Raw genomic sequence first — 24,104 nt, 5'->3', positions numbered from 1 at the left:
CATCTCTGATGCAACTGGCACACACATGCATTTGCATTTGACGGTTCTTAGTTGGACTGGGTCTCCTGTGCTCTTCCTTAAGGCTTAGAAGCCAGGTGGTGACAAAGGGGAAATAATCACACACAATGCCAACGCAACAGAGGCCTGCGCAGGTCGCCGTGGACCCAGGTGCAGAACAAAAAACAAAATGAAAACACAACACGCCGCCATAATTCTTGCGCGGCGTCATCCACCAGCGTCTGCCAAGACATCTGGCTTCAAGGCAGTAAGAGTCACAACAACCGTGTTCCAGTGTCTGCTGTCACCTGAGTCTCCTGTTCATGTGAACTAGAGAGCCAGTTTAAGGTCTCTACCTTTGTTTTGCTGCAGACTAGAACACATCACCAAAAACCTCCAGCAGCAGCAGCAGCAGAACTGTGAATAGGTGAAAAGTCAATGTGGGTTAAACTTTGCCTTCAGCAACAACAACCACAACCGCAACCGCAACAACAACAACAACAACAATGCATTTTTGAAGTTGTGAAATCAACTTTTTATTTATTTATTTGCTTATCTGTCCACAGCCGAGCTATTGTATTTACCTGGAATTCATCTATGGGCGCACATAAAACTGCATGCAACTCACGCTGCCCCCCTTCCAAAATAAAGAGACTCTCTCCCCCACTACAAGACACCATCCGTGCAAATTGTGCAGCGCAGGACCCCTCCCCCCTCTGCTTCTAGCCCCGCGAGACTGAGTCACATAATAGCAGCAGCAGCAGGCTGGATTTCTTCATAACCCAAGTGCAGCCCTGCCCAGTCCAGCACTCAGCAGCAGCAGCAGCAGAAGAAGAAGAAGAGGGGAGTTCCAGCAGCAGCGGCTCTACGTCCAGAGGCACGCAACAGCGTTTCGTTCGCGCGCACTTCCGTCCAATCCAGGCATTGTCCTGTTGCTCGTTCCACAAGTGAGACGGATATCAAAAGCAGCCTCCGCCGGCGGCTTCACCTGCTGGATCCACGCACACGCACTCTTCGCTCGACTTCAAAGCGGTGACGGAAGATTTTGTTCCCCCGGCAACAGCACGTCCGCCACCATGTCCAAACCCAACTACACCGGCGTGTATCAGATGGAGAGCCAGGAGAACATGGACGCGTACCTCTCAGCTTTAGGTAAGATGAAGACTTTCCTTGCCCGTTTTTTCTTTGCCCCCCCCTCTCTCTCTATTTGATCGACCTTTATTTTGAAAGATTTTCCATTTTTGCACGTTGACTTCGAGGCGTCACCGCAACTCATTTCGAGTAATGGTGAGGAGGGTCATCAGTATGTGCAGCTGCACTGAATTAAGTCATCACCTTGTCCTTTGTGTGACCCCGGAAAGCGCGCGCGCGTGCGTGCGTGTGTGCGCGCACACGCGCGCTCTCTTTGTGTAAATGGATGAGTTCTTTCTTTTATGCACCGTGTAATTCCTCACAACTGCTCCCTCCTCTCTCACTCTCGCCTCTGTAGACATCAACATTGTCTTAAGGGGGCTCGTGTGCTTGCTGAAGCCCTCCAAAGACATCACCCACAACCCCGACACGGGTGCCATGACGATCCGCACCATGACCACCCTAAGAAACTTCAACATGGACTTTACCATCGGAGAGGAGTTCACGGAGGACCTCGGCCCGGTGGATGGTCGCAAATGTCAGGTGATCGGAGCGTGCACTTCGATTGATGTGGACTCCAGCCTGTGTGTTGCTGTTGCACAAGTTTGCCGAGTTCACTTTGGAATGTGTCTGAGGAGCCATCTCACCCAGCCCATCTTTTGTGTGCTTCTTGCTCCCTGCTGCTCAGACCCTGGACTCGCCCAGCTGTGTGTGTGTGTGTGTGTGTGTGTGTGTGTGTGTGTGTGTGTGTGTGTGTGTGTGTGTGTGTGTGTGTGTGTGTGTGTGTGTGTGTGTGTGTGTGTGTGTCTTTCAGATCTTGTATTGTTCTTTTTCACATCAATAAAGCTCCACCAGATAATTAATTCTAGAATAGAAACCTTTTGTAGATCTCCAGAGAGCACGTCCTAGAGTATAAACACACACACACACCGAGCATTTCACGCCTAGCCCATCAGTGATGTCATGTTTAGTCCACCCTAAATGAATACACTTCATATTACCCTCAATATGACACGACGCCTCGAGAATCCAAACAGAATCACACTTACCCATTACATCACCTTCATATAGTTGACTTTTGGTCGAGCAACATTTTTTTTCCAGAGCAATTAAATCACAAGAGTTGGAATTAAGGCCAGTGAGCTTAAACTCCTGTCTAAACTTTTTCAATAAAGTTCGCATTGTGGGATATTGTACGACATGAAAAGAAGAGACTATGGAGAATAACTTTATAGAGGGACATTGTAGATAGATATTTATTGCCATTTGTACAAGTAAAAACATTACATATATTACAAAAATAAGAAGTAAAAACGCCAAAAAATAATCAGTATAAAAGATTATAGATGATTAAAAGCCATAAAAATGGATACATAAATATTGCACAGGATGTTATGATAGTAAAAGAGGGAATAACTGTTTAATTAATACCATAGTAATGGGAAAATGTACTTTTCCAAGAATGTTTAGGCCAGCAGAGAAGGCCTTGCTGGAGCCAGAAATGTTTCCTTGGGGTGGCCACAGGGTGACATAATGACTCGCACAGGAGTGTCATTAAGGAGATACAGGAAATGTCTACATGACTGTTTTTATCATTCTTGTTATTGTTATAGTAGCTTTTGTATTTATTAAATGTTTTCCGTGTGGCTTTATAACAGGCGGTCTCTCACCTTTCCTACGACTTAGAGAGCAGGAAATCTTCACCTATGTTAATAATAATTATAAACATTTATTAGCTTGTTCTACCACCTGTCATCGGCTACATTAAAGCTCTTCTTCAAGTGTCTCGTTTCCCCAGGAACAGAATCCAGGTCAATCGTCATGTCAGAAATACATGTTACGTGTTACTGCTACAGTGACGTCTGCCTCCCTGTCCTCTTGCAGACCACGGTGAGCTGGGACGGCGACAAGCTGCAGTGTGTGCAGCGTGGCGAGAAGGAAGGCCGAGGCTGGACACACTGGCTGGACGGTGAAAGGCTGCATCTGGTCAGTGAGGCAGTGTTATGATTTAGTTGTGATGAAATAGTACAATTTAGGGAGGAGGATCAGATAAATTTAGACTTCTTCCTACTCCTTTTTGTTCATGTAAACTGAGTTACTTATGAGTTATTATTTTGTTTGTTTTGATTTCTTGATAAGTTTTTCATTTTTATTTTTATTTTTTTTTCCAAGTTATCATTTACATGATTGAAATAAAAATAACAATCAAGGGTTACATCTGGAGGCGGAACAGACGGGGTGGGAGGATACGGAACAATGAAAAAAATTCAAGTGTGAGAGTAAAAATATGCCGACGCTGATAGACGTGCTGCAGATCATGCAAATTGCAACACATCCCACATTGGAACGTTCCAGTTAGAGCGTTTTGCATTCTTCCCTGTAAGGTGGCAGTGGTGGAGGACAAAAGACGACTCATGGATTCATGCTTTTAATAGGACTCGGAACAATCAGCGTTGTCCCAGCAAATGGCTCTCAACTGACTCCTATTCCACCGTCGCTAGAAGGACAAAGAGTTAAAGGTTCAAAATGTCCAAACGCAGGAGGAGCTTTGGCAAAACACGCCAGCACGGATCAGGCCTCCAACATGGTGGATTTTTCAAGCTTGCACAAAGTTGATGGCAAGGAGGGAGGGGGGCAGGGAGGGACTAATGATGAGTGTAGTTGAGGGGAATGAAAGGGGGCGGGCTCAGTGAGTGGCGACGAGAGGGGAGGGCTTGTGGACTGAACCACGCACAGACAGACTGAGAAGATAAGGTCGTCAGATTAAGAGGTCAAAGTATGAGGAAAGGAAGGATCGGGTTGTTTTTTTTTCCCAGCTCTGTTTGAGTCTCTGTGTTCATCACACCTCCGAGTGACCCACCTCCCCACTCGGTGATCTTTGTTCTCTGTGCAGGAAATGAGAGTTCAAAATGTGATCGCCAAGCAAGTCTTCAAGAAGATGTGACGGAGAAGCAGCCCGAGAGGACAAGAGGGCGAGCCGAGCCGAGCTGCAGAACCGCTCCTCAAACTTTTGTTTGGGTTCTTAAAAAAACAAAAAACAAACAAACGTGTTTCTTTGTACGACATCATGCATCGTAATAAAGACATAAAACAGTTTAGACCGTTGCACTGAGGCCGCCCCGTGGTGTCAGCACAGCAGCACATGCAGAGTTTCAATGGTTTCAGAAATGCAGCAACCTTTTTGACCCGGGTTTGTTCAGGCCTCTGGAGGAAAATAAATTAAACTCGATACTTTATAGAAAGAAGTTTCAGTACAGTTGCAGTGGAACTTTAGACTTTAAATACAAGAGTTGTTTCAGACAGTGTGCGAGTCTCACGTGATAAATGGCAACCGTGGAGTAATTGACATTTACAGAACCTTTGAGTAGAGCAGAGAAACGGTTCAAAAGTCATTAACAATAGACATCCCATAAGAACCTGTGTTTTCTTGTCAGTCCATCAGTGAATGTGTGTGCGCTAGAACAGTGCTACTAATCCGCCCTTTGCGATGTCACAAAGTGCATTGACACTTCTCTCGGGGTAGTGATAAGCTCCTCAAGCTGCAGACGTTTCTTTTATTAGTCCCCTTCCAATCCTGAGTGACGTCCAAAATAACATAGATATCATAGATATAACAATGAAAACCCAAAAATGGGTTTGATATTGGATGTTTAAATAAGAGACAGAGAACTAAGATTAATTGTTGGGATAACTGTATACATATATATATACGTATATATGCAGCCGTTTGTTTCGTGAATGATTGGTTGTGTTGTTGCTTTCCAAGTCAAAAAAAAATATTTTGAACAAAACAAAACTATTTTGACACTGATGGCTCAACTTGCAAATTCTTTCCGACATGTTAGTTGAATTTTGGAAAGAAAGGAAGTATTGCAATATTCTGCATGTTCATATCAGTTCAAAGACAACATATCAAGGTAATAACAATAAACAATAGAGCCTTTCTTGTTCTTAAGTTACAAAAGCCGGCTGACGTCTCAATCCACACTAGGTGGTGCTAAGTGCTCACTTATGCAAGGTGGAGCGCCAAAGGTTTCAGTATTGCAAAGTTTGGTATGTAAAAAACAAAAGGCGAACGAAAAAAAATACCAAACATATCACAGTATATCACAATACCATCACAATATCACTCAGATGTGGTCTCACCGTCGATTTGTTGGTCAAAAATTGCGATTCCCAGCCGTATAAAACGACTGACATTTCGAGTCGCTCCTGTGGCCTTGAAAGAACGCCACAGAAATAATCAGTTCCTCAGTCTTGTGGCTGGGAACACACTTCCTCTTTCTCCTTTGGTGTGAAAAATCCACCAGTTTCATGTTGTTCAAACGCTGACTGCAGCGTCGCCACACAGGTGTCTATGTCCCGCACCACTCGTCCTCCTGCGGCTCTGAGTGGGACCTGCAGAAGGTGCTGGTGCAGTAGTCAGCGCTTCCGTTGTCGTGACCCGAGTTGGCAAATGAAACGGAGGCCTTGAACGGGGTGATGGGCTGGTAGCTGTCCAGGCTGTCTTGGGTGCTGCCGTCAGCCGGGTCTTCAACTGAGGAGAAAGGTCAAAGTCAAGTCAGTGCAACCCTCAGTTTGGGCTCATTGGAGTTCGCGCCAAACTTAGGAAAGTGGGAAAGCTACGCGCACCATGCTGATCAGTCTTATACCACAAAGATAAGAGAAGCAATTACAGTTGACTAAGTGACTGAAATATTAGTTAAAAAGACGGTCCAATCAAGAACATATGTCACATCAGGAAAGATAATAAACAAGACTTAAATAAATAAGGGCACAGGGCATCAATCTTCTTTTTTTGCCTGGATTAATTACCTGGTTTAAACAGTTCAACAGTGCAGCTGACTGTCGTGCAGTCTTCTTGGCAGAAACTTTTAAGCTCTGTGGCTTGTAAGGGCAAGTCCAGCTGCATCGGCTCTTCTGCCACTGGCCTGATGTCAACCACGGCGACTGTCGGAGTGGCGGTCGCTGCTGCACAGGTGGCCCAAACAAGACACAAACATGACAAAGTAACGTCATCAGGGGTTGGATTTTAGTCAGCCTTTAGGTGGCGCTGTAAACTCGAATTACAACTTGGGCTGTGATGCATCATATGCAGTACATAGCTCGACCCCGCAACTTTTTCAATACATGCAGCCCTTCACAACTAAAATATGCTGAAATAAATAAAATGCTATTTAAGATGTTGTAGTAAATGTTATTATGAAAATTTTAAAAAGTTCAATTTGTGTAGTCCATTAAAACTGTGCTGTTTGTAGTTTCACACGTTGATTGATGGTTACTTTTCTCTTTGGTTGTTGTCAGAGCTGAGGCCATTTTTCACAAAATGTATCCAAATAACAATGATAATATATATATAATCAATAAGAATGCAGTTTTAAATGTGCAGACATTTCAAATTAAAGTTCGATAAAGTTAGAGGACAAGCCATATGTGCAAACATGTACATGAACATCACTTAGGGTTGTCAATTTGATTTGTTTCTGAGTTGAACACCACTGACCACACATTCTTCCCACTTTCTGTAATAGTTACATTACTGCAGAACAGGAGGGGGGGTGGGGACGACGAGAAACTAAACTGTGAATCACTGTGTGGTGTAAGATCAAACACACGTGTCCTACAAAACTCACACCTATTATCTCACAAGCTGAACCGTCTGTAAATTCCAGCGTTACGTTGCGGTAAATGTCGGTGACCTGGGAGAGAAACTGAAACCCGACTTCGTGTGTGTGGGAGCTGGTTCTGATAATGAGTTCACTGCCTGTGTGCGTCACGTCGAGCCGAGCGAGTCTTGTAAGACCGCCTGTGCAGACAGGATGTGGTTGGATCCTCAGTTCGTCACATCGCCGAGTTTTTTCACGCACCTTCTCGCTACATACGGGGGTTTTTCACTGTCATTCTGCTTTTGTGCTCAACGACAAGCCAGAATCGAACGATGTAGAAGTCGGCAAGAGATGTTTTATTGTGATAACCGGGGCCAAATATAAGATTTACTCTGTGGTCTTCTTCGTCTTCTTTTTATTTTTTTTATTATTTTTTTTTTTAAAAACCTAGCTTAAACATTTTAGAAGGGCCTTAGGCGACGTCTACAGTAAAGGAAACAGTGGGTGGTCATGACGGGGCTGACATGACTACGAAGCAACTTGAGCCTTGTGGTTGTGGCTTTTTACATTCGCACATTGTCTGCAGCGTGGGCATCACTTATGCAGTCCCCTTGACAATCGAGCAGACAAATAATGGCACACACCCACACGTGTTAGGCTTACCTGTCCGGTACGACCTGCGTCTGTTCATCCAGCAGAAGAGAACAAATAGCACGAGCACTGTCAACACCAGACCTGACCACAGACTGGCAGGAAGCATCCACGGACATGCTGACGAAACAGGCAGAACGGGGGGAGTTTAGAGAGCACCCCAGGTACATTTCAAGTGTGGTTCATCTCACGGTTTTAGAATCTGATCGCTGATCTCGCCTCCTGAGCACGAATGCTGGCTAATATGAGGCAAATACAACAGGGCCAGTACAAGTTCTGTGGAAATAGTTAAAAACGGCTTGAAACACGAATTTTAGCTAGGCCTGTATTCCATTCATGGTCTTATAACAGAGCAGCATTGTTAAGTGCAAATACATTAACAGTAAAACATTATAAAGTGGATCCACCTCAACAACGATTGAATGAACAAACAAACAAACGCATAAACAAATAAAGGTTAGTTTGAAAGAATGGAAAGTTGTAATGTGCAATTTTTTAAAGATTTATAACACTGATAAACAGATTTTTAATATTCTTAAATTTCAATAATGCTAAACAGGCCAAATTATCAATAATGTTGCTATCGTAGCGCTAGCTTGCCACTGTGGAAGGAAACTCGTTTTAGTTTGCTGTGATGAAAACGTTTGTTCTGTTTCCACGTAGAAAAAAAGAAAATAACGCTGCAGGTAAGTCTCCCACAGGTTAGACATGTATTTGCATGCTGAGTTTCAAGTACGTCATGAACTGGATCAAACCACAACAGAAGGTTTATACACTCTCTGGAAATACAAACTTGCATTGCGTAAAGCTTTGGTGAAAAAAAAACAACAACAACGGAGAACGATAAAAGGAGATATTTCCAATGCAGAACGTGTTGAAAAGAACAAAACAGAAAGACAGACTGAAGTGGATTACTGTAAATAGAAGTAGGAATAACTGTTGACCAGGAGAGGGCGCTACAGTTAAAATGGTTGCTCTGTCTTGACCTAAGGACTTTAAAAAATAATAATTCATTACCAGAAAGGAATTAAAAAAAAAAAAAAAAAAAGGAGCAACATTGGAAGTTAGCAGTGCATGTCCCATTCCTCTCGCTTATCATTGAAATTAAACACTTTGCCCTTGTGGATGTATTTTCCCCCTGTACTGTTTCTACTTCCTTTCTGAACGTCGTCGTCCCCCCGCTGGTAGGAAGTACAGAGTGAGCAGGAACTCACTGGCTGACACGCGGCTAGTGGCTTCAGGTTTTCTTCATCTATTCAGGAATAAAAGGACGAGGGTGTAGAATTTTTTTTTTGGGCAACTTACTGTTTTTAAACTCGCCACAAATGCCGTCCGATGTGGGGGTCCCAGGAGTTTTCAACACTCGGCCAATCTCCTCACAGCTGAGGAGAAAAATATGGAGCAAACATTAGTACAGTAAAAAAATAAATAAATAATAATAATAATAATAATAATAATAATAATAATAATAAAGAAAATACACATTAAAATACTGTGCTGACATAATGAAAAGGCGCCGGAGCAAATATTAACAATACGGCTGTGCGGTCGATTGACACCCACGGTAAACTTCCTATGCAGTGTGAGTGCGCTCGCTCGCTCGTGCGCGTGCGTGCGTGCGTGCGACCAAACTTTCGGGCAGATGACGAGCGACTGACTCATCAGAAGTCACGCTCGGTCACTACAGCTGCTGACTGATTGTGTTCCCCAGAAAGCGGAAGTCGACGGACACACACCACACGCCCACTGACCTGGTGTGTCGGAGACATGCCGACTCGGAATCGGTGACGTTGCTGTAGGTCCCGTCTTCACACGGAGCGCAGACGGTGTCGTTGGTGCGTGTTGCTGCGAGCAACAAACAAACAAACAAACAAACATAAATCAATCAAATCACCAGTGGTCAGTTCGGCTGTGAGCTCTCGTTGGTCTGCAGCCCACCGAGGTCTACCTACCTCGACGTACGACCCCTTCACCCACGCGGCAGCTGTTGTCCCGCCGGCAGTGGTCACAGGTCTCGTTCATGCAAACGTAGCCGCTCACACACGCACACACCGCGTTCTCCTGGCTCGTGCACTCCTTCTCTTCCCTCTGGTTCTCACCTGAGAAAGTGAAGCGCCGTCATTGGATGGAGAATCAAAAGTGAGATGCTGCGAGTGTGGGCCCTGATGTGTGTGGAGATCCCGAAAGCAGCTGTGTTTAACCATCCTGCTGGCAGCAGGCTGCGGGAGGTTCCACATGTGCTCTCTGTGATGTCTGGAATCGTTGTTTTTTTCTATGTTGAAGGTTCCGATGAATGAAGGAGTCTGACGTGTGATTTGTGGAGAAGTAGAAGTGGCCCTACGGTCAGGATCCCCTGAGAGGGATTCAAACCTTTGAGGCGCAGTGCGACCAACTAAAAAGTGGCTCTTTTCGTTGCTGTTCTTTAGGTGCTTCACAGCAGACACAAAGAAAACTCTCCAATTTGCTATCTGTCAAAATAACATTTCCAAAATATTCAAACTCTCCATGTCTCACTCAGGAAGCTGTGTCTTCCCTCTGAGCTGTGAGAGTGGGTAACATCATGACTGAAACAGCTGAATTTGAACTTGGTGAGATGAGCGATAGAAACAAGAATAAGTCAGCAAGTTTGGACACACATTACAATACCCGATGGGTTCTTCAGCATGAATTCTTCTCTTTGAGCGTATCCAATTGTACGTGTGTATACGTGTACACACACACACACACACACACACACACACACACACACACACACATGGATAAAAAAAGAAGCTCTGTCTTTGTGTATGTGAGACTACTAAATTAGGCTGAGCTGTGGCAAACTGTTGCAAAACAAAAGGGGCTGCAGGTAAAAAAAAAAAAAATGAAATGTACAAGTGGCTGGTTTCCAGCAAGTGTGTGCGTGTGTGTCCATGTGTGTGTTCAGCAATTCCAGCGCTGTGCTGCAGGACTCACTGCGACTGCAGGCTCTGCAGAGGTGACATGAACTCATGTGGTTCTTGGTGGCTGTGTAGAAGCCTTGCTGACACGGTTCGCACTGGGTACCCTTGTTCCCGTCGCAGTCGGCCTTCACGTACGTTCCTGGCGACACAAACAAAGCAGCGATGTGACCAAACTGGCTGAAATGATGAAAACCGACACACACTCGGAGGCCACAGCCCAAAACTGTCGCGCATCGCGGGTAACGTGGACCTACCTTCATCGCAGACGTCGCAGCATCTCCCGTCTTTGCTGCGAAACTGCTCATTATTCTCGCAGGCCGCCTTTACCATGATCAACCGCAATCCTTCACTCGTGTGTGTGTGTTTGTCAAAGTATCCAAGCTGAAGACAACAAACTCCGTTGTTTTGTATGAAATCTCGCCTTGAACTCCCTCTCGACGCGTCAGGGCATCGCTCTCTGGCGTTCAGCTGCTCACTCCTGCTGCTCTCTGTTGGCTCCTCTGACTACATGCATGTTTCCCCTCCCTGCCCTGCATTTCCTACTTCTCTTGTACTTTCTGATCCTACACAATGGAAAACCCCACAGAACATTTTTTTTTGTTGTTGCCGTTTTAAAAGTGTTCCCCTCCGTCTGGCTGTCTGCGCTCGCTCGATGTGACTCTCTCTCCTCGTTTCCTTCCTGTGTCAGCCCTCGCACCACTCACTCTCGTTCCTGTGCAGCCGCAGGACCCTAAGCTCGTTTTTGGCATTTTCGACAAAGTGCACAATGAGGCATTTCCTCCCCCTCTTCTACACCCTTTCCTTGTACTCCATCCCCCATTGTCCCTGCTGACCTGTTGGCCCAGTCTTGGAGCTGCAACTGCAAATAGAAGCTTCCTTAATATGGAAATACAAGAGGTTGAAATCAAGACAGAAAGACAAAAAAAGAAGTGTCCAGTCCGTTTCGGTTGCAGCTGCTTCCTTTGGGCTGGCAAGCACTCAAAAAACAAGTTGCAAAAATATTTTTTTTTCTGAAATGCTGAGGTTTGCTTATTTGGAATGGAAAATAAATGAGAAAAGGGGAAGGAGAAAAGTTGATGTAGTTTAGCCCGTGAAGAGGTCTTGATCAGATCACATCATGTTTCGCACAAGGTGGGTTCGGATTCGTCTTGCTTTCCAACTGATTTCATTTCAGAATGAAAAAAAACAACAACACATGATTATGGTGGGACTTCTTAATCTGACTTCCACCCATCTTCGACCTCAGCCTGCTGCTTCTGCTGCTTCTCCTGCTCACCCTCTCAGCCTCTGCCATGCTGCTGGGGAGGGTGGAGTCTCCGGGGTATCCGCACGGATACCCGCCACACGCCACTTACAACTGGAGCAGGTGCGCAAAGAAAGGTCACAGCATCTCCCTCCGGCTCATCCACCTGGACCTGGAGGACAGCTACGAGTGTGAGAACGACGCTGTGAAGGTCAGCCGCCGACCGATTCCATCAACTGGGCGCTAACACCGTCCCTGTATCCTGTGACCGTGTGGCCCTCTGGTTAAATCCTCAGGTCTTCTCCAATGAGAAGCTTATTTCTGTGCTGTGCGGGAAAAAGAACTTGGAGGAGCTTCAGTCCAGTGTGAATCCCACCCTGGTCTCTCTCCCTGGTGGCTGCCTCTCGCTGTCCTTCTACTCCGACTACTCCAACACCAAGAGGCACACTGGCTTCAGGGGCTTTTACACAGATAAAGGTAAGACCAGCACGAGGATAAGAAGAAGGAGGAGATGGAGATGGAGAAGAAGAAGAGCAGAGCGATGAGCTATATGTGTGAGCAGCACAAGTGTTCAGGATCTGAAGGGTTTTTGTGAATTTGATAATACTGAGCAAAAGAAAAAGAAGCTAAAACACAGTAGACTTTATCATAAGAAATCATTAATATACCATCAGTCTAAAACAACGGCCTTTTAGAACAGACAGTGAATTAAAGATCAGTGAGATTGAGTCACGTAAGTAGGGGATTTGCATCAAGACATAATGGTTTCATTTCTAAATATGTGCTGACATGGCGGTCTCGGCTAACCAATGCGGAACAACTTCGCTTCTTTTTTTTTGTTGACGTACCTCAGAAAAATGTCAGAGTTTCAGTGAATAAATGACAGCGCTGCGTAAACACACAACACTGTAAGATGCTGCCGGTGTGACTAAATATAAGAAGCAAGTAGTAATAATTGGATGAAGTGGCTCGCAACGCTTTGGTTTTAAAGGCATTTCATTCAAAGGTGATCAGATGATAGATAAGATTACACTGCTTTCGATGAAGAAAAGCTATAGGCGGCACAAGCAGCGCATTTACGACAATGACATGGAAGTGAATGTTGTTGAAGGCATCAACAATCAATTAACATTTAGAATTGCAATCACATTTAAGAGAAAATGAATCCAGTATTACTTAGACATAATTCATGTTCATGCAGGAGAAAAAGAAAGTGACCTGAAAAACAAAAACAGAAACCGTCCGAGAACATTTAAACTCTTCGTGACAGGCTGTCATTTCTCATTTCCTCTTTTTCATTTTCTCCCTCAGACTATGACGAATGCAGGGACGATCCGGACAACCAGTGCACCCAGTTCTGCCACAACTACATCGGGGGCTACTACTGTTCCTGTCAACACGGTTACTACTTGGACAAGGACAAACACACTTGCACCGGTACGGGCAGCTCGTGGCGACTTGCTCAACGAGACCGAGAAGGGGAAACAAAACCGAGTCAAACAGAGGAAGTGCAGAGAGCAGAGGGGGGGTTGGCTCGGGGGCGGGCAAGTGGGAGGCAGAGAGTGGGGTCAATTGTGTGGCGTCCTAATAAAGCTGGTTGATGATGAGGGAATTCTTTTATTAAACGCAGTGAGCTGCAGCGAGGATCTGTCGGGGCGGCGGAGGGGCACGATCTCCAGCCCCTCCTGGCCGGCTCCCTACGCCGAGAACGCCAACTGCCAGTACACTCTGTCTGTGGAGGACCACCTGCAGCTGGAGCTAGAATTCTCCACTGACTTTGACGTGGAACAAAGTCCAGACGGTCCCTGCATAGACGCCTTGAGGGTAGGTGTCCAATTAGAGCAAAGCATCAGGTAGTGAATTCATAAAACAAAAAACACACCTTCAACAACTCACGTCGAGGCCGTGCTGGCTTTTTTTTTTTTTTTTTTTGCAGCTTGTACAAGAAATGTTTGACACCTTTTGAACAGTAACTGTGTTTTTTATGTCATGACACACGTCAGATGTCAGAACTCTCCCTCACCCGGGCAGGAACCCGCTGAGGTAAAAGGAAACTGTGATGAATCCAGATGAAAGACAAGCTGTTTCTGCACACTTCCTGTCCCCCATGTGCATCATTTCTGGTTGCTGTCAGTCACACGGGCTCAGACTCCCTCGTCACACCTGGACACTACAAATTTTCCTCCACCTATTTTGTTGTTTGCGTTGATTTGGATCTATGATTCAAGTTTTTGTTTTGTTTTAAGTCTTGACGAAAGCACCCTCTCCCCCCCTTTCAGCAACGCATTACACATACAGGACTGGTTGGGGTTTCCCCCCATAGGTTTCCATGTATTTCATTAAACATCCTCAAACCTCCCAGCTCTCTGCAGGAGTTTCCTCTTATCACTTGCATGTTTTGTTTTTCAGGCTTCCTTTATTTGGAACTGTGTGGATTTTCCAGAGTTCTTCCTTTAATAAATAAAAAAAAATGGCGAAAAATGCATTTGCAAGTCATGCAACAAATTATGAAACTGGCCTGTTTTCAACTCTAGGACACATCAGGAAATGCAATTCGATAACACTTCCACGTTTTACTTTTTTTTTTTCCAGATTGAGACCCCTTCTGAAACCATGGGGCCGTTCTGCGGCCACACACCTCCACCCTCGCCTCTCCTCACCCAATCGCATAAGGTGAAGGTCCTCTTCACCACCGACAGCTTCGGCACCAACAAAGGCTTCTCTCTCCACTTCGGGACCCGAGGTGCTGACAAAATACTCGCACCTGCACGCAACAGACATGGAAACCAAGTGCTGCTGGTTGAGGCAGAGTCTCCTCACACTTCTGTTTAAACTGCAGGGAAGGTGTGTCCGGCAGTGGTGACCCTACACTCCACAGCCACCCCCCAGGAAGCAGACTATCAGGAGGGTCAGACTGTGATGGTCAAGTGTGAGACGGGATATGTTGTCAATGCAGTGAGTACACAGTGTCATCGTGTACTCTTCACATGTAACAACCACCCATCGTATCTAGCGTCAAGTTTTCATATTCTTTCTAATTGTTGATTTTTGAAGTTTATTGATTGAATGCTCTAAATTCTCACGTTGTGGTTGGAGACACTGTGGTAGACACTGTCTCCAGGAACTAAAGATGCATTGTTTCCCCCCCAAAAGGCAACAATTCAAATAACATATATGTATAAAAATATCTAATTTTCATACACTAGCATGGAGAACAGTCCTCCTTAGCACAGTATGAGGCAACGTGCCAGCCCACAGGAAAGTGGAGCCCCAGTTTCAGCTGTGAACGTGAGTTTTAACTGTACATTCAGTTTCATTCTATGAAAGGATTTCTTCTGCTGCCTTTATTTGGTTTTATGCATTTCATATCGCCACTCCTATTTTAGCGGTGGACTGCGGCTCACCTGAGATCCCTCAAGATGGAATTCTTCAGCCTGTTGGCTCTTACGTCACACGCACACAATACAGAGACCAAGTACAGTTCAGGTGCACTTCAGAATACTACACACTGAAGGGAGACGGTAAATATAACAAGCTTGCCCGCATCTATTTTAATCCTGAACTAGCAGTAAAAATACACATTTCTCTTTTTTTTTAACGACATTAATTCTTTGTTCTTTCAGATACTTACATTTGCAATGCCATTGGTGAATGGGTATCAGCTGGAGGCAGGACGGAGATGCCAAAATGCATTGAAGGTTTGCTTTTCAATGTATATTCTGTCACTTCTTTCACTGGAAACATCAGGGAATTAACTAGGGATGCACCGATACCACTTTTATAAAGAACGAAGAGAATACGAGTACTTGCATTTCTGTACTAACCGATACCGATACTGGGTACTTGATATGGCCATTACACATTATAGAATTAGTTTAATTCTATAATGTCTATCTAGAACATGAGTGACTGTCACAAGTTTCACTGCAGAACTAACACAAATTTAACAAAATTGTCATAAGCATACATATACAACTGGTATCGGTGTTGTGGTATCGGCACGTATCTTACGAGCATGACTAGACTAGAGTAATCCACCCTGGTATCGGTACCGGTGCATCCCTAGGATTAACCATTTCTTCCTTTACAAGTCTGATGACGTCATGCTAATGTGTTCTAGTGTGCGGGAGGCCTGAACAGTACGGGAGCAGTGCAGGGCGAATCCTGGGTGGGAAGGATGCAAGCCTGGGCGAAATCCCCTGGCAACTGCTGATCAGACATCCAAGAAGAGGTGGAGCGTCGCTGATCAGTGACCAGTGGGCTGTCACAGCAGCTCACATGGTGGAAGGTTTGGGTAAAACCTCTCTGACGCTGTATGGAGGACTGGTGCAAGGGAGAGAGATAAGGAACAACCGTGCCGTTCTCTTGAACAGCGAGAGGATCATAATTCATCCCGACTACATTGAGGATGCTGGTGCTCAGCGCACCAACTACGACAACGACATTGCTCTTATTAGATTCTCTTCCAGGGTGACTCTCGGCCCCAGACTTCTCCCCATCTGTCTGCCAAACGCCAGCATGAACTTGGTGGTGGGCGAGCAGGGCACGGTGTCTGGCTTTGGGAAAACAGAGGGCAGAGACACTCCTGACTTGTTCACATCTAAGACCCTCAAATATGCCTTTATCGGGGTCTACAGCGACGCTCAATGTGAGAGTACACCCACCCTTGATAGTAAGAACATGATTTTCACTGATAACATGTTCTGCGCCGGTGCGGAGGGGACGGACAGCTGCCAGCAGGACAGTGGAGGTCCGTTTGTTACACCTATGTTGGGTAAGGGCAGAGAACCTTTTTATCTGTCCGGCATCGTCTCCTGGGGACCCCCTTGTGAGGAGAGGCAGTACAAAGGTTATTATACCAAGGTGAAGAATTATGTAGCCTGGATTGAGGAGACAATGCATAATATTACACGAGAGATGACAGAAGCTGCTTCAAACTAAAGAAGTGATGAATAATATACCAAACCAAATAATAACTAATAATAACCAAAACTTGATGCAGACACGTCAATACCTTAAATTCTGATCACTTTTATCAAGCACAGGAGATTCAATGCAATTAAAATCACAATCACACGCAGCTTGCATGTCATAAGAATACAATCAAAATACAAAATGTAATCATACTATCATCCTTCACACATCAGCAGTATCATATTGAAAATGGATTTCCTCTGTGGGTCTATGGAGTTGTCACATGAAAAAATAAAGTCATTATAATTGTAATTAAATAACCTTGTGTTTCTTTTGAAAATGTCGACACAAAAGCTTCCTGACTGAAATGTAATGGACACAATCAAACAAACATATTGCATTAATAGCAAAGATCTGCTAAAGATATCATTTTGTGCTAGTGATAAGACTGTCAAAACTTGTCAGCACAAGTTTTACCAATCATAGCCAGATCATATATTTTGGTTGCTTTTGAGGGAATGATATAGCGAAATTGCCCCATCTAGTGGTGGAATAAAGTGACTCATCAATCCAGCGTCAAAACAACAACAACAACAACAACAACAACAACAACAAAAAGACTAAAATCTAGGGTTCAGTTTGTGCAGTGATCGCAGTGACGAAGCAAAGAGAAATTTGCTGGGCATAATTACTGTCTGATAGCACGGAATTTGGATGATTCAAATTTTCATCTGTCTATTTATTTATTTTTAATCATTTGTGATTAAAGACACTTGTGCTGCTACCAGCAGGTCACTATTTGGTTGTGTGCCAGTAAAAGCCAAGAAAACTCATTAGTGGACCAACAACTCCGAAAACACGAAAAACCTCCTTCAATAAGGAGGATGTGCGTCAGCAAGCTCGCTCCACACACACACACACACACACACACACACACACACACACACACACACACACACACACACACACGGCTCTTTGAAGTGCTTTTCATCCTTGCGCTACTGTTGTGTTTGAGTCAACTTTGGACCAGATCAATAAAGTTCTCTCTGTTTACCCACTATTCCAATCTCTCTGCGCTTGAAGTTGGTCTTGGTGAGCCACTCTGCCGTAGTCAAAAACACTTTCTGTGCAATGTCACATTAGAGTACAACTGTGACACAAATCCCGAATAAATCAGTCTTTCGCAGTCGTATCAGCAAGCCATTATAATAATAATAATAATAATAATAATAATGTATTATTATTATTATTATTATTATTATTATTAATAATAATAATAATAATAATAATGTATTATTATTATTATTATTATTATTATTATTATTAATAATAATAATAATAATTAATTAGAATAAATCATTATTATTATTATTATTATTATTATTATTATTATTACTATTATTACGATGTCTTGTCGAGTCGACGTAGCTGTCCCGTTTGTTTCGTCGGAAATCAAAACTGTGAAATAGTTCCCTCTAGTGGTAGAGTAACCTCAATAATCAATGCAACCCCAAACACTTGACACCCGCTTTTAAAAAACAAAAAACAACCAGAAGTCAAGTTTACTTTGAAAGTTAATCTCATTGTCCTGATCATAACAAATTCAGAAAAAAAATTTAAGTTAGATTTTATGTAAAAAAAAACAAAAAAAAAAGACATCAATTACCAAAAGTCAAGTGATCATTTGATTTTGCCAAGACAAACAGGACATATTCCTGGCATTAACGCAATCAGTTGCTAAACTCTACAACAACGGACTTTGAGGCGTTAAAGTTTCATTTGTTGGTGAGGGATCTGCTCCTGCTGCAGCTCAAGAGCCCACCAACTGATTCTCAGCCGCCGATGCAGGATGGGTTGGTTATCCTACATCATCTGGTGAGTTTCGATGGAATTTAAAACTAATTTGTTTGTCCCACTTGCGAATAGATTTTTGCTTGTACTTCTTTCCAAGTTCCGATATTTGCCCATATTCAAGGCGCTTTATTAGACTGTTTGTCATCTGCACAATCAAATATATCAATGTTCTTTTTTTTTGATGAATTGATCACTCCTAATCTGCCATATATGAAGCCTCTACCATGTTTTACAGCTACAAAAGTTGTTGGTGTTGCTTTCATCAAAGACTTTGCATCAACTTTGGACCCGATCAATAAATCTGATAAACGGATCAAACTCTCTGTTTGTGTACTTTGTCCAGCCTTCTGTGCTTGTCAGCAAGTGGCTGCTTGTGGCTGGTCCGCTCAGAGCCTCAGATGTACGGGGAGGTCCACTCCCCCGAGTACCCTCAGCCCTACGGCCCCAACCTGCAGCAGCAGTGGGTCCTGACCGTACCCGAGGGCTTCCAGATTAGACTCACCTTCACTCACATGGACATTGAAGCCTCTCCACGCTGCCTCTACGACTCTCTTACAGTCAGAGCCACAACTCCACACACGTGAAAACATAACAGTTGGTGGTGTATACTTAAACAAGAGTGCAGGCACAACACTGTTGGATAGATGCATTTTAAGTAGAATCCTGCCTCTGAAGGAATATTCTCTCAACTGTAACTCATAATTGTTGAAAGGATATGTTTTACAAGTTTGCTTTATAATAATAATAATAATAATAATAATAATAATAATAATAATAATAATGTATTTGTCATATGGTTATTCAGGTTCTCCATGACAATAAAGTCCTGGGAAGGTTTTGTGGCATGGAGAACTCTGCCAATGGAAACCACCCCGGGAATCAGCCCATTTTGTCACCAGGAAACAAGCTCATCCTGGTGTTCCAGTCAGATGAAAGCAACCCAGAATACCACAAGAACGTGGGCTTCTCTGCTCAGTACCAGGCAGTGGGTAGGTAGCATTCTCACGTGGCGACCCCTTGTGGAAGTGTACCACATCGGCACTGAACCACTACCCCTTGACTAAACAACAACTCACTCCCTTAGACATAGATGAGTGTTCAGCAGCAGCAGCACAATCTGGAGATGTTCCCCTCTGTTCCCAAATATGCATCAACACCCTCGGCTCGTACATTTGCTCCTGTCACCACGGCTATGACCTCCGCTCAGACCAGCGCACTTGTGTGTGTGAGTACTCTTTTTTTGTTTTCGGTGCTGTTGTTTTAAAATGGTAACATGGCACATTTCTGGCTATGTAGTAATATAGTTCCGTCTCTTATTTACCACAACGTCGCTACTACTGACAAATTAAATATCAGGCAGAAAACACAATTTGACAATTTGAGTTAGAGGTGTATTTATGTATTCTTTTATGGAACCATATGTCTAGAAACAACATTCAAAAAACTCGTAGGTAGGCAGATTGTTAAGGTGAATACAAAAAGTGGCAAAAAAAAATGTTTTAGACTGGCTCATACTACTGCTCGAAGTAATTGACAGTTATTTCTTGGTGATTGTTGATGTTAGGCAAAAAAAGAAAAGGCAGATTCTGCTGCAAAACCTCCATGTAAGATATTCAGTATTGATGGGTCAGGGAAAAATACACCTATAAACAAAATTACTTAATACATTAATAGTAAACAGTGTAATGCCTTCTTTTAAGGCATTGACTTTGGACGCCAAGGTGGTTTCAATGTGTCTATTTGTAGAAAAGGTAAATAACAAACTTAAGAATCAAGACGTCGAGAGAAAAAAGGTCCTATTATTTGTATGTCCAGGGATTCCAAAAAGGGGCAAAAATGGCACAAAATAAATAAATAATACAACAGATGATAGAATTATTTAAACCAATTAAAAAATTCACTCAAAAACAAAACAATTTGAAAACCATATGCCTGCTGGCGTCTCCGACTACAATATTCACTGCTTCAACAAAATCCAACCTGGCCTTTGTCTGCCATCCAGTTTGCACGGGTGTGTTGGAATCTTTTATGTGATACCAGAAACTGCCAGCAGGGGTCATGAACGTGATGATTTGACTTAAAAGGGAAACTAAAAAATTCATTAAATAAATAAATAAATACAAAATGGCTCCTACAAACAGTGAAAGGGAACACGTCAGTGATTTTGCTATTCATATTTTGCATGTTTCCCAGTGGCCTGCAGAGGTGGTATATTTGATGAGCCAGAGGGTCACTTTACGAGTCCTGGATACCCCGAGTTCCCCCCTCATGCTGTGTCCTGCCAGTACGTCATCTCTGTTGAGTCTGGCCTCACCATTTCTCTGAACTTCTCTGACAACTTTCAAATTGAGGCCATGGACACAGAGCAAGGCCCCATCTGTCCCTATCACTGGTTGCAGGTACAGTACAGCCTCTTTCACACCATATGGCTTAAACAACAGGTGACTTATTAGTTCAAAACAACTATTTTCTTCTGTGTTGAATAAATCATATGCTCCACCCAACAAAGATGAAAACATCGACCCGAGGGCCCGTAAAGCTGTGTGGCAATAGAAGTCCGGGCCACATAGACACAGAATCAAACACTGTGACGCTAGACTATCACATTGACAACAAAGGACAGAGTGCCGGCTGGAGTCTGGACTACAGCACACAGAGTGAGAGCAAGAGCCAGATATAGCACGATTATTAAACAATAGTTTGGTATTTAGACTACAAAAAAAATACTTACCTGGTTGCAAATTTGTTCTGCATTTGACTTGTTTGCATCTCAGGAGTGAAGTGTCTGTTACCTGGCAACGTGGCCAATGGTCGGATCACTCCATCCGCAACCCAGATGGGTGGATACCTCTACAGGGACTACATCTTTGTGCGCTGTGATACCGGTTACAAGCTGATGAAGGTCAGGCAACACAAAGCACTGTTTTCAATGTACAGTCCTTTAGCCGATATGATTCACTGACTCTGTTGTGGCTCTCAGGATGGACAAGAGTTGAACAGCTTCTCCACCATGTGTCAAGGCAACGGACAGTGGCACCTCACGCTGCCAGAATGCCACAGTGGGTTGACAGGAGCGTTCGACTCAAAACCCAGAGAATTTTTGTTTATTCCACGTTTTCATTGATGTCTTTGTCTTTTCTTGTCTGCAGTCATTAACTGTGGGGAACCCAAATCTTTACTGAACGGAGGTGTGCGCCAAGTGTCTGGCCGTGACAATCAGTATCAGTCCGTCATCCAGTATTACTGCAATGAACCGTTTTACGCATTCTTCGGAGGGGTGAATGGTGAGATTACAACATTTCAATTTTCAATTTTAAAAGCGTGTTTTGATCACGGCCTGTTGAATGTTCCTTTTAAAGTGTTTTCTTTTTCAGATTCATCGCAGCCATTAGCTTTACTTCAGCTGTCAAATAAATACATGTTTTATTTCCACTCCTCAGTTAACTTCATCTGTGAATCAGACAGAAAATGGAGATCCCAAAATGACATTGTGCCCATACCAAAGTGTTTACCAGGTAACTATTTCCTCCAAAGACAAGATAAGATTGTGAGTAAAGTTGAAAAGGTTTGTAAGACTTACTGGCCACATGGTGTGAGGTCACAGCAGCCAAAAGATGGTTTTAATTTTCCAGTCGCACTCCACAATCCTGTAAAATAGTAGATATGAGAGGAGATAAACAGACACGTACGCGCCTGCTTCTACTCCCAAGAGGGTTCTTTACCCCAGTGATATTTCACAATTAATATATTCACATAATCTCAGGTCTTTTTTTTAATACAAAAATATACATTAACACATAACAGATAACATACAAATAACTTACACACCTACATAAAATAAAAGACAATTTAATAATTCGACAAATCACATTTCACTTTTACTCAAACTTCTAAATCAAAAATAAAGTGCATTCAAATGACACATTTAAAAGTCATTAGACCTAACTAAAGATAACCTAAACAGCGGGGGGAAACTAAAAAGAAAACTAAAAAAAATAATAAATAAAATCGGTGTTCACAAAAATACGGCAAACGTGTTAGAAGCGAGTGCAGTAGGAAAGGACAGCTCGAGGCTGCGCAACGATCATTTTACATGTAATATCCTGCGCGATTCAAGCGCTGATTTTAAAGGAGTTTGTCACCGTATACGACTGACCTGCAAAATAGTAGATATGTGACGAGACAAGCACACCTGCCTCCGTTCCCAAACGTGGTCTGGGGAATCAGCAGGCCCAAGTAATCGATCCCAGAGTAACCGAGCGGAATCTCACTGTTATGTCGCCCCCTCCTCACCTGGTAATCAGGAAGCTACCTTGTGTCAAAAATGTACACAGGTAACTTAAGACAATGTAAAAGAAAATATAGAAAAAGGAAAAGATTTATTTTCCAGTGTCCTACATACGCCAAACTAAAAACATGCGTCCCTGTCTGTCCAGTATGTGGGAAGCCCACGACGCTCATCTCCAGCTATCAGAGAATCATTGGGGGCAAAGAAGCGCCTCAACATACCATCCCCTGGCAAGTGATGCTGAGTGTGGGTGGAAACAGAGCGGGAGGAATGGTGATCTCAGATCGCTGGATCTTGACTGCAGCTCATGTCCTTGACAAAAACGGAGCTAAAGCAGAAGTGGAGAAAGTGCGGGTAGGACATCAGACACCGGTTGAATGGCTAACGCCTCTGCTTTTGTTTTTCCCATCTTCATGTTTTAAAGTGTTTTCCTCTGTGTGGTTGTTAATGCAGGTTTACATGGGACTCACCAATGTTAATGCCCTAATGGCGTCCCCCTGGACCACTGCCTCCATACATATTCACCCCGGTTACAACAACCCAAACGACGTGAACTACAACAACGACATTGCCTTGATCAAACTGCAAGACCCAATAACGTTCAGCGCGTCGGTCATGCCTGTGTGTCTGCCAGAAGCGGGCGCTACATATGTCACTGGCATGATGGGGTAAAGAAACTAGTGCTGCTTTTAGGAGGGACAAATCATTCAGACTCCTGAAACAAATTCGGCATAACTCTCTGTTTTATTTGTTTCCAGGTTGGTGTCGGGCTTCGGCCTCACAGGGTCCCAAATAACACGTATACTCACAAATACGTTGAAATATGTGCAGCTCCCTGTGGTGGATTATGATACGTGCAGCGCTTCAGTTGCTTCTGCAAAGAGGACCAGGACAAATGTGCCCAGTCTGACTCGGAACATGTTTTGTGCCGGCTTCCCTGAAGGTGGGATGGACTCGTGCCAGGGAGACAGCGGCGGGCCCTACACCCTGCATCACGACGGCCGCATCTGGGCTGCTGGGATTGTCAGCTGGGGGGTCGACTGTGGCATGCAGGGCACGTATGGGGTCTACACCAAAGTCGACAATTACCTGGACTGGATCAACAACACCATAGCAGAGCACTGAAGTGTACTACAACGTGAAATACATAAAGAAAAATGTGTGAGCTAATGTAATAATATCACATTCTTTGTTACAATATTTCTGCAGCGCTTATAATACCGTCAGAAATTGAATAAAGACTTATAATTAAATTAGATACACATTTTTTTTTTTCAATTTGTCTCATCTTACCTCATCGTTCAACTTTTGTTTTTATAACTTTAGTTCTGTAACACCTGAGTTTAGAAACAGCAGAATTTTGTTTAACACTTTTTTAATCTTAAAAAAAAAAATCTAAAAGAGAGGGAGGAAAAGAGAGTGAGTGAGAGAGAGAAAGAGAGAGAGAAAATAAATAAGACGAATTAATATCAGTTTTC

The 24,104-nt window shown here is 43.6% G+C and overlaps 4 protein-coding genes across 4 annotated transcripts in view; 2 read left to right on the top strand and 2 right to left on the bottom strand.

Moving 5' to 3' along the window:
• Positions 1-759: 759 nt before the first annotated feature.
• rbp5 (retinol binding protein 1a, cellular) lies at positions 760-4,226 on the top strand. The gene is made up of 4 exons (XM_076041028.1): positions 760-1,149; positions 1,487-1,671; positions 3,013-3,114; positions 4,022-4,226. The coding sequence occupies exons 1-4, from the start codon at positions 1,074-1,076 to the stop codon at positions 4,070-4,072; spliced, it is 414 nt and encodes a 137-aa protein (XP_075897143.1). The 5' UTR covers positions 760-1,073; the 3' UTR covers positions 4,073-4,226.
• LOC142898205 (tumor necrosis factor receptor superfamily member 5) lies at positions 3,544-11,169 on the bottom strand. Its single transcript, XM_076041027.1, has 8 exons — positions 10,582-11,169; positions 10,341-10,466; positions 9,338-9,484; positions 9,137-9,230; positions 8,691-8,767; positions 7,398-7,505; positions 5,944-6,099; positions 3,544-5,665 (listed from the first exon to the last, which is right to left on the bottom strand). Exons 1-8 carry the CDS (start codon positions 10,655-10,657, stop codon positions 5,484-5,486), a joined length of 966 nt encoding a protein of 321 aa, XP_075897142.1. The 5' UTR covers positions 10,658-11,169; the 3' UTR covers positions 3,544-5,483.
• Positions 11,170-11,308: 139 nt separating this feature from the next.
• c1s.2 (complement component 1, s subcomponent .2) lies at positions 11,309-23,884 on the top strand. Its single transcript, XM_076041261.1, has 23 exons — positions 11,309-11,458; positions 11,574-11,781; positions 11,867-12,047; positions 12,882-13,007; positions 13,201-13,394; positions 14,163-14,313; positions 14,410-14,525; positions 14,777-14,858; positions 14,957-15,091; positions 15,194-15,268; positions 15,691-16,510; positions 18,682-18,895; positions 19,144-19,327; positions 19,423-19,563; positions 20,532-20,737; positions 20,848-20,995; positions 21,113-21,240; positions 21,319-21,397; positions 21,488-21,622; positions 21,779-21,853; positions 22,775-22,980; positions 23,080-23,294; positions 23,385-23,884. Exons 1-23 carry the CDS (start codon positions 11,445-11,447, stop codon positions 23,749-23,751), a joined length of 4,200 nt encoding a protein of 1,399 aa, XP_075897376.1. The 5' UTR covers positions 11,309-11,444; the 3' UTR covers positions 23,752-23,884.
• plekhg6 (pleckstrin homology domain containing, family G (with RhoGef domain) member 6) overlaps positions 14,568-24,104 on the bottom strand; it is a 39,428-nt gene continuing 29,891 nt past the window's right edge. The window contains exon 16 of the transcript XR_012928547.1: positions 14,568-14,579. The gene's annotated coding sequence lies outside the window, so the exon portion shown is untranslated. The remainder of the gene's footprint in view (positions 14,580-24,104) is intronic.

This window comes from Nelusetta ayraudi, unplaced genomic scaffold (assembly GCF_046127955.1).
Source record: "Nelusetta ayraudi isolate G7.1 ecotype Tasmania unplaced genomic scaffold, CSIRO-AGI_Nayr_v1 ptg000063l, whole genome shotgun sequence".
Classification (NCBI taxonomy): domain Eukaryota; kingdom Metazoa; phylum Chordata; class Actinopteri; order Tetraodontiformes; family Monacanthidae; genus Nelusetta; species Nelusetta ayraudi.
The sequence above is the reverse complement of the archived record's forward strand: the minus strand, read 5'-3'. Positions and strand labels throughout refer to the sequence as shown.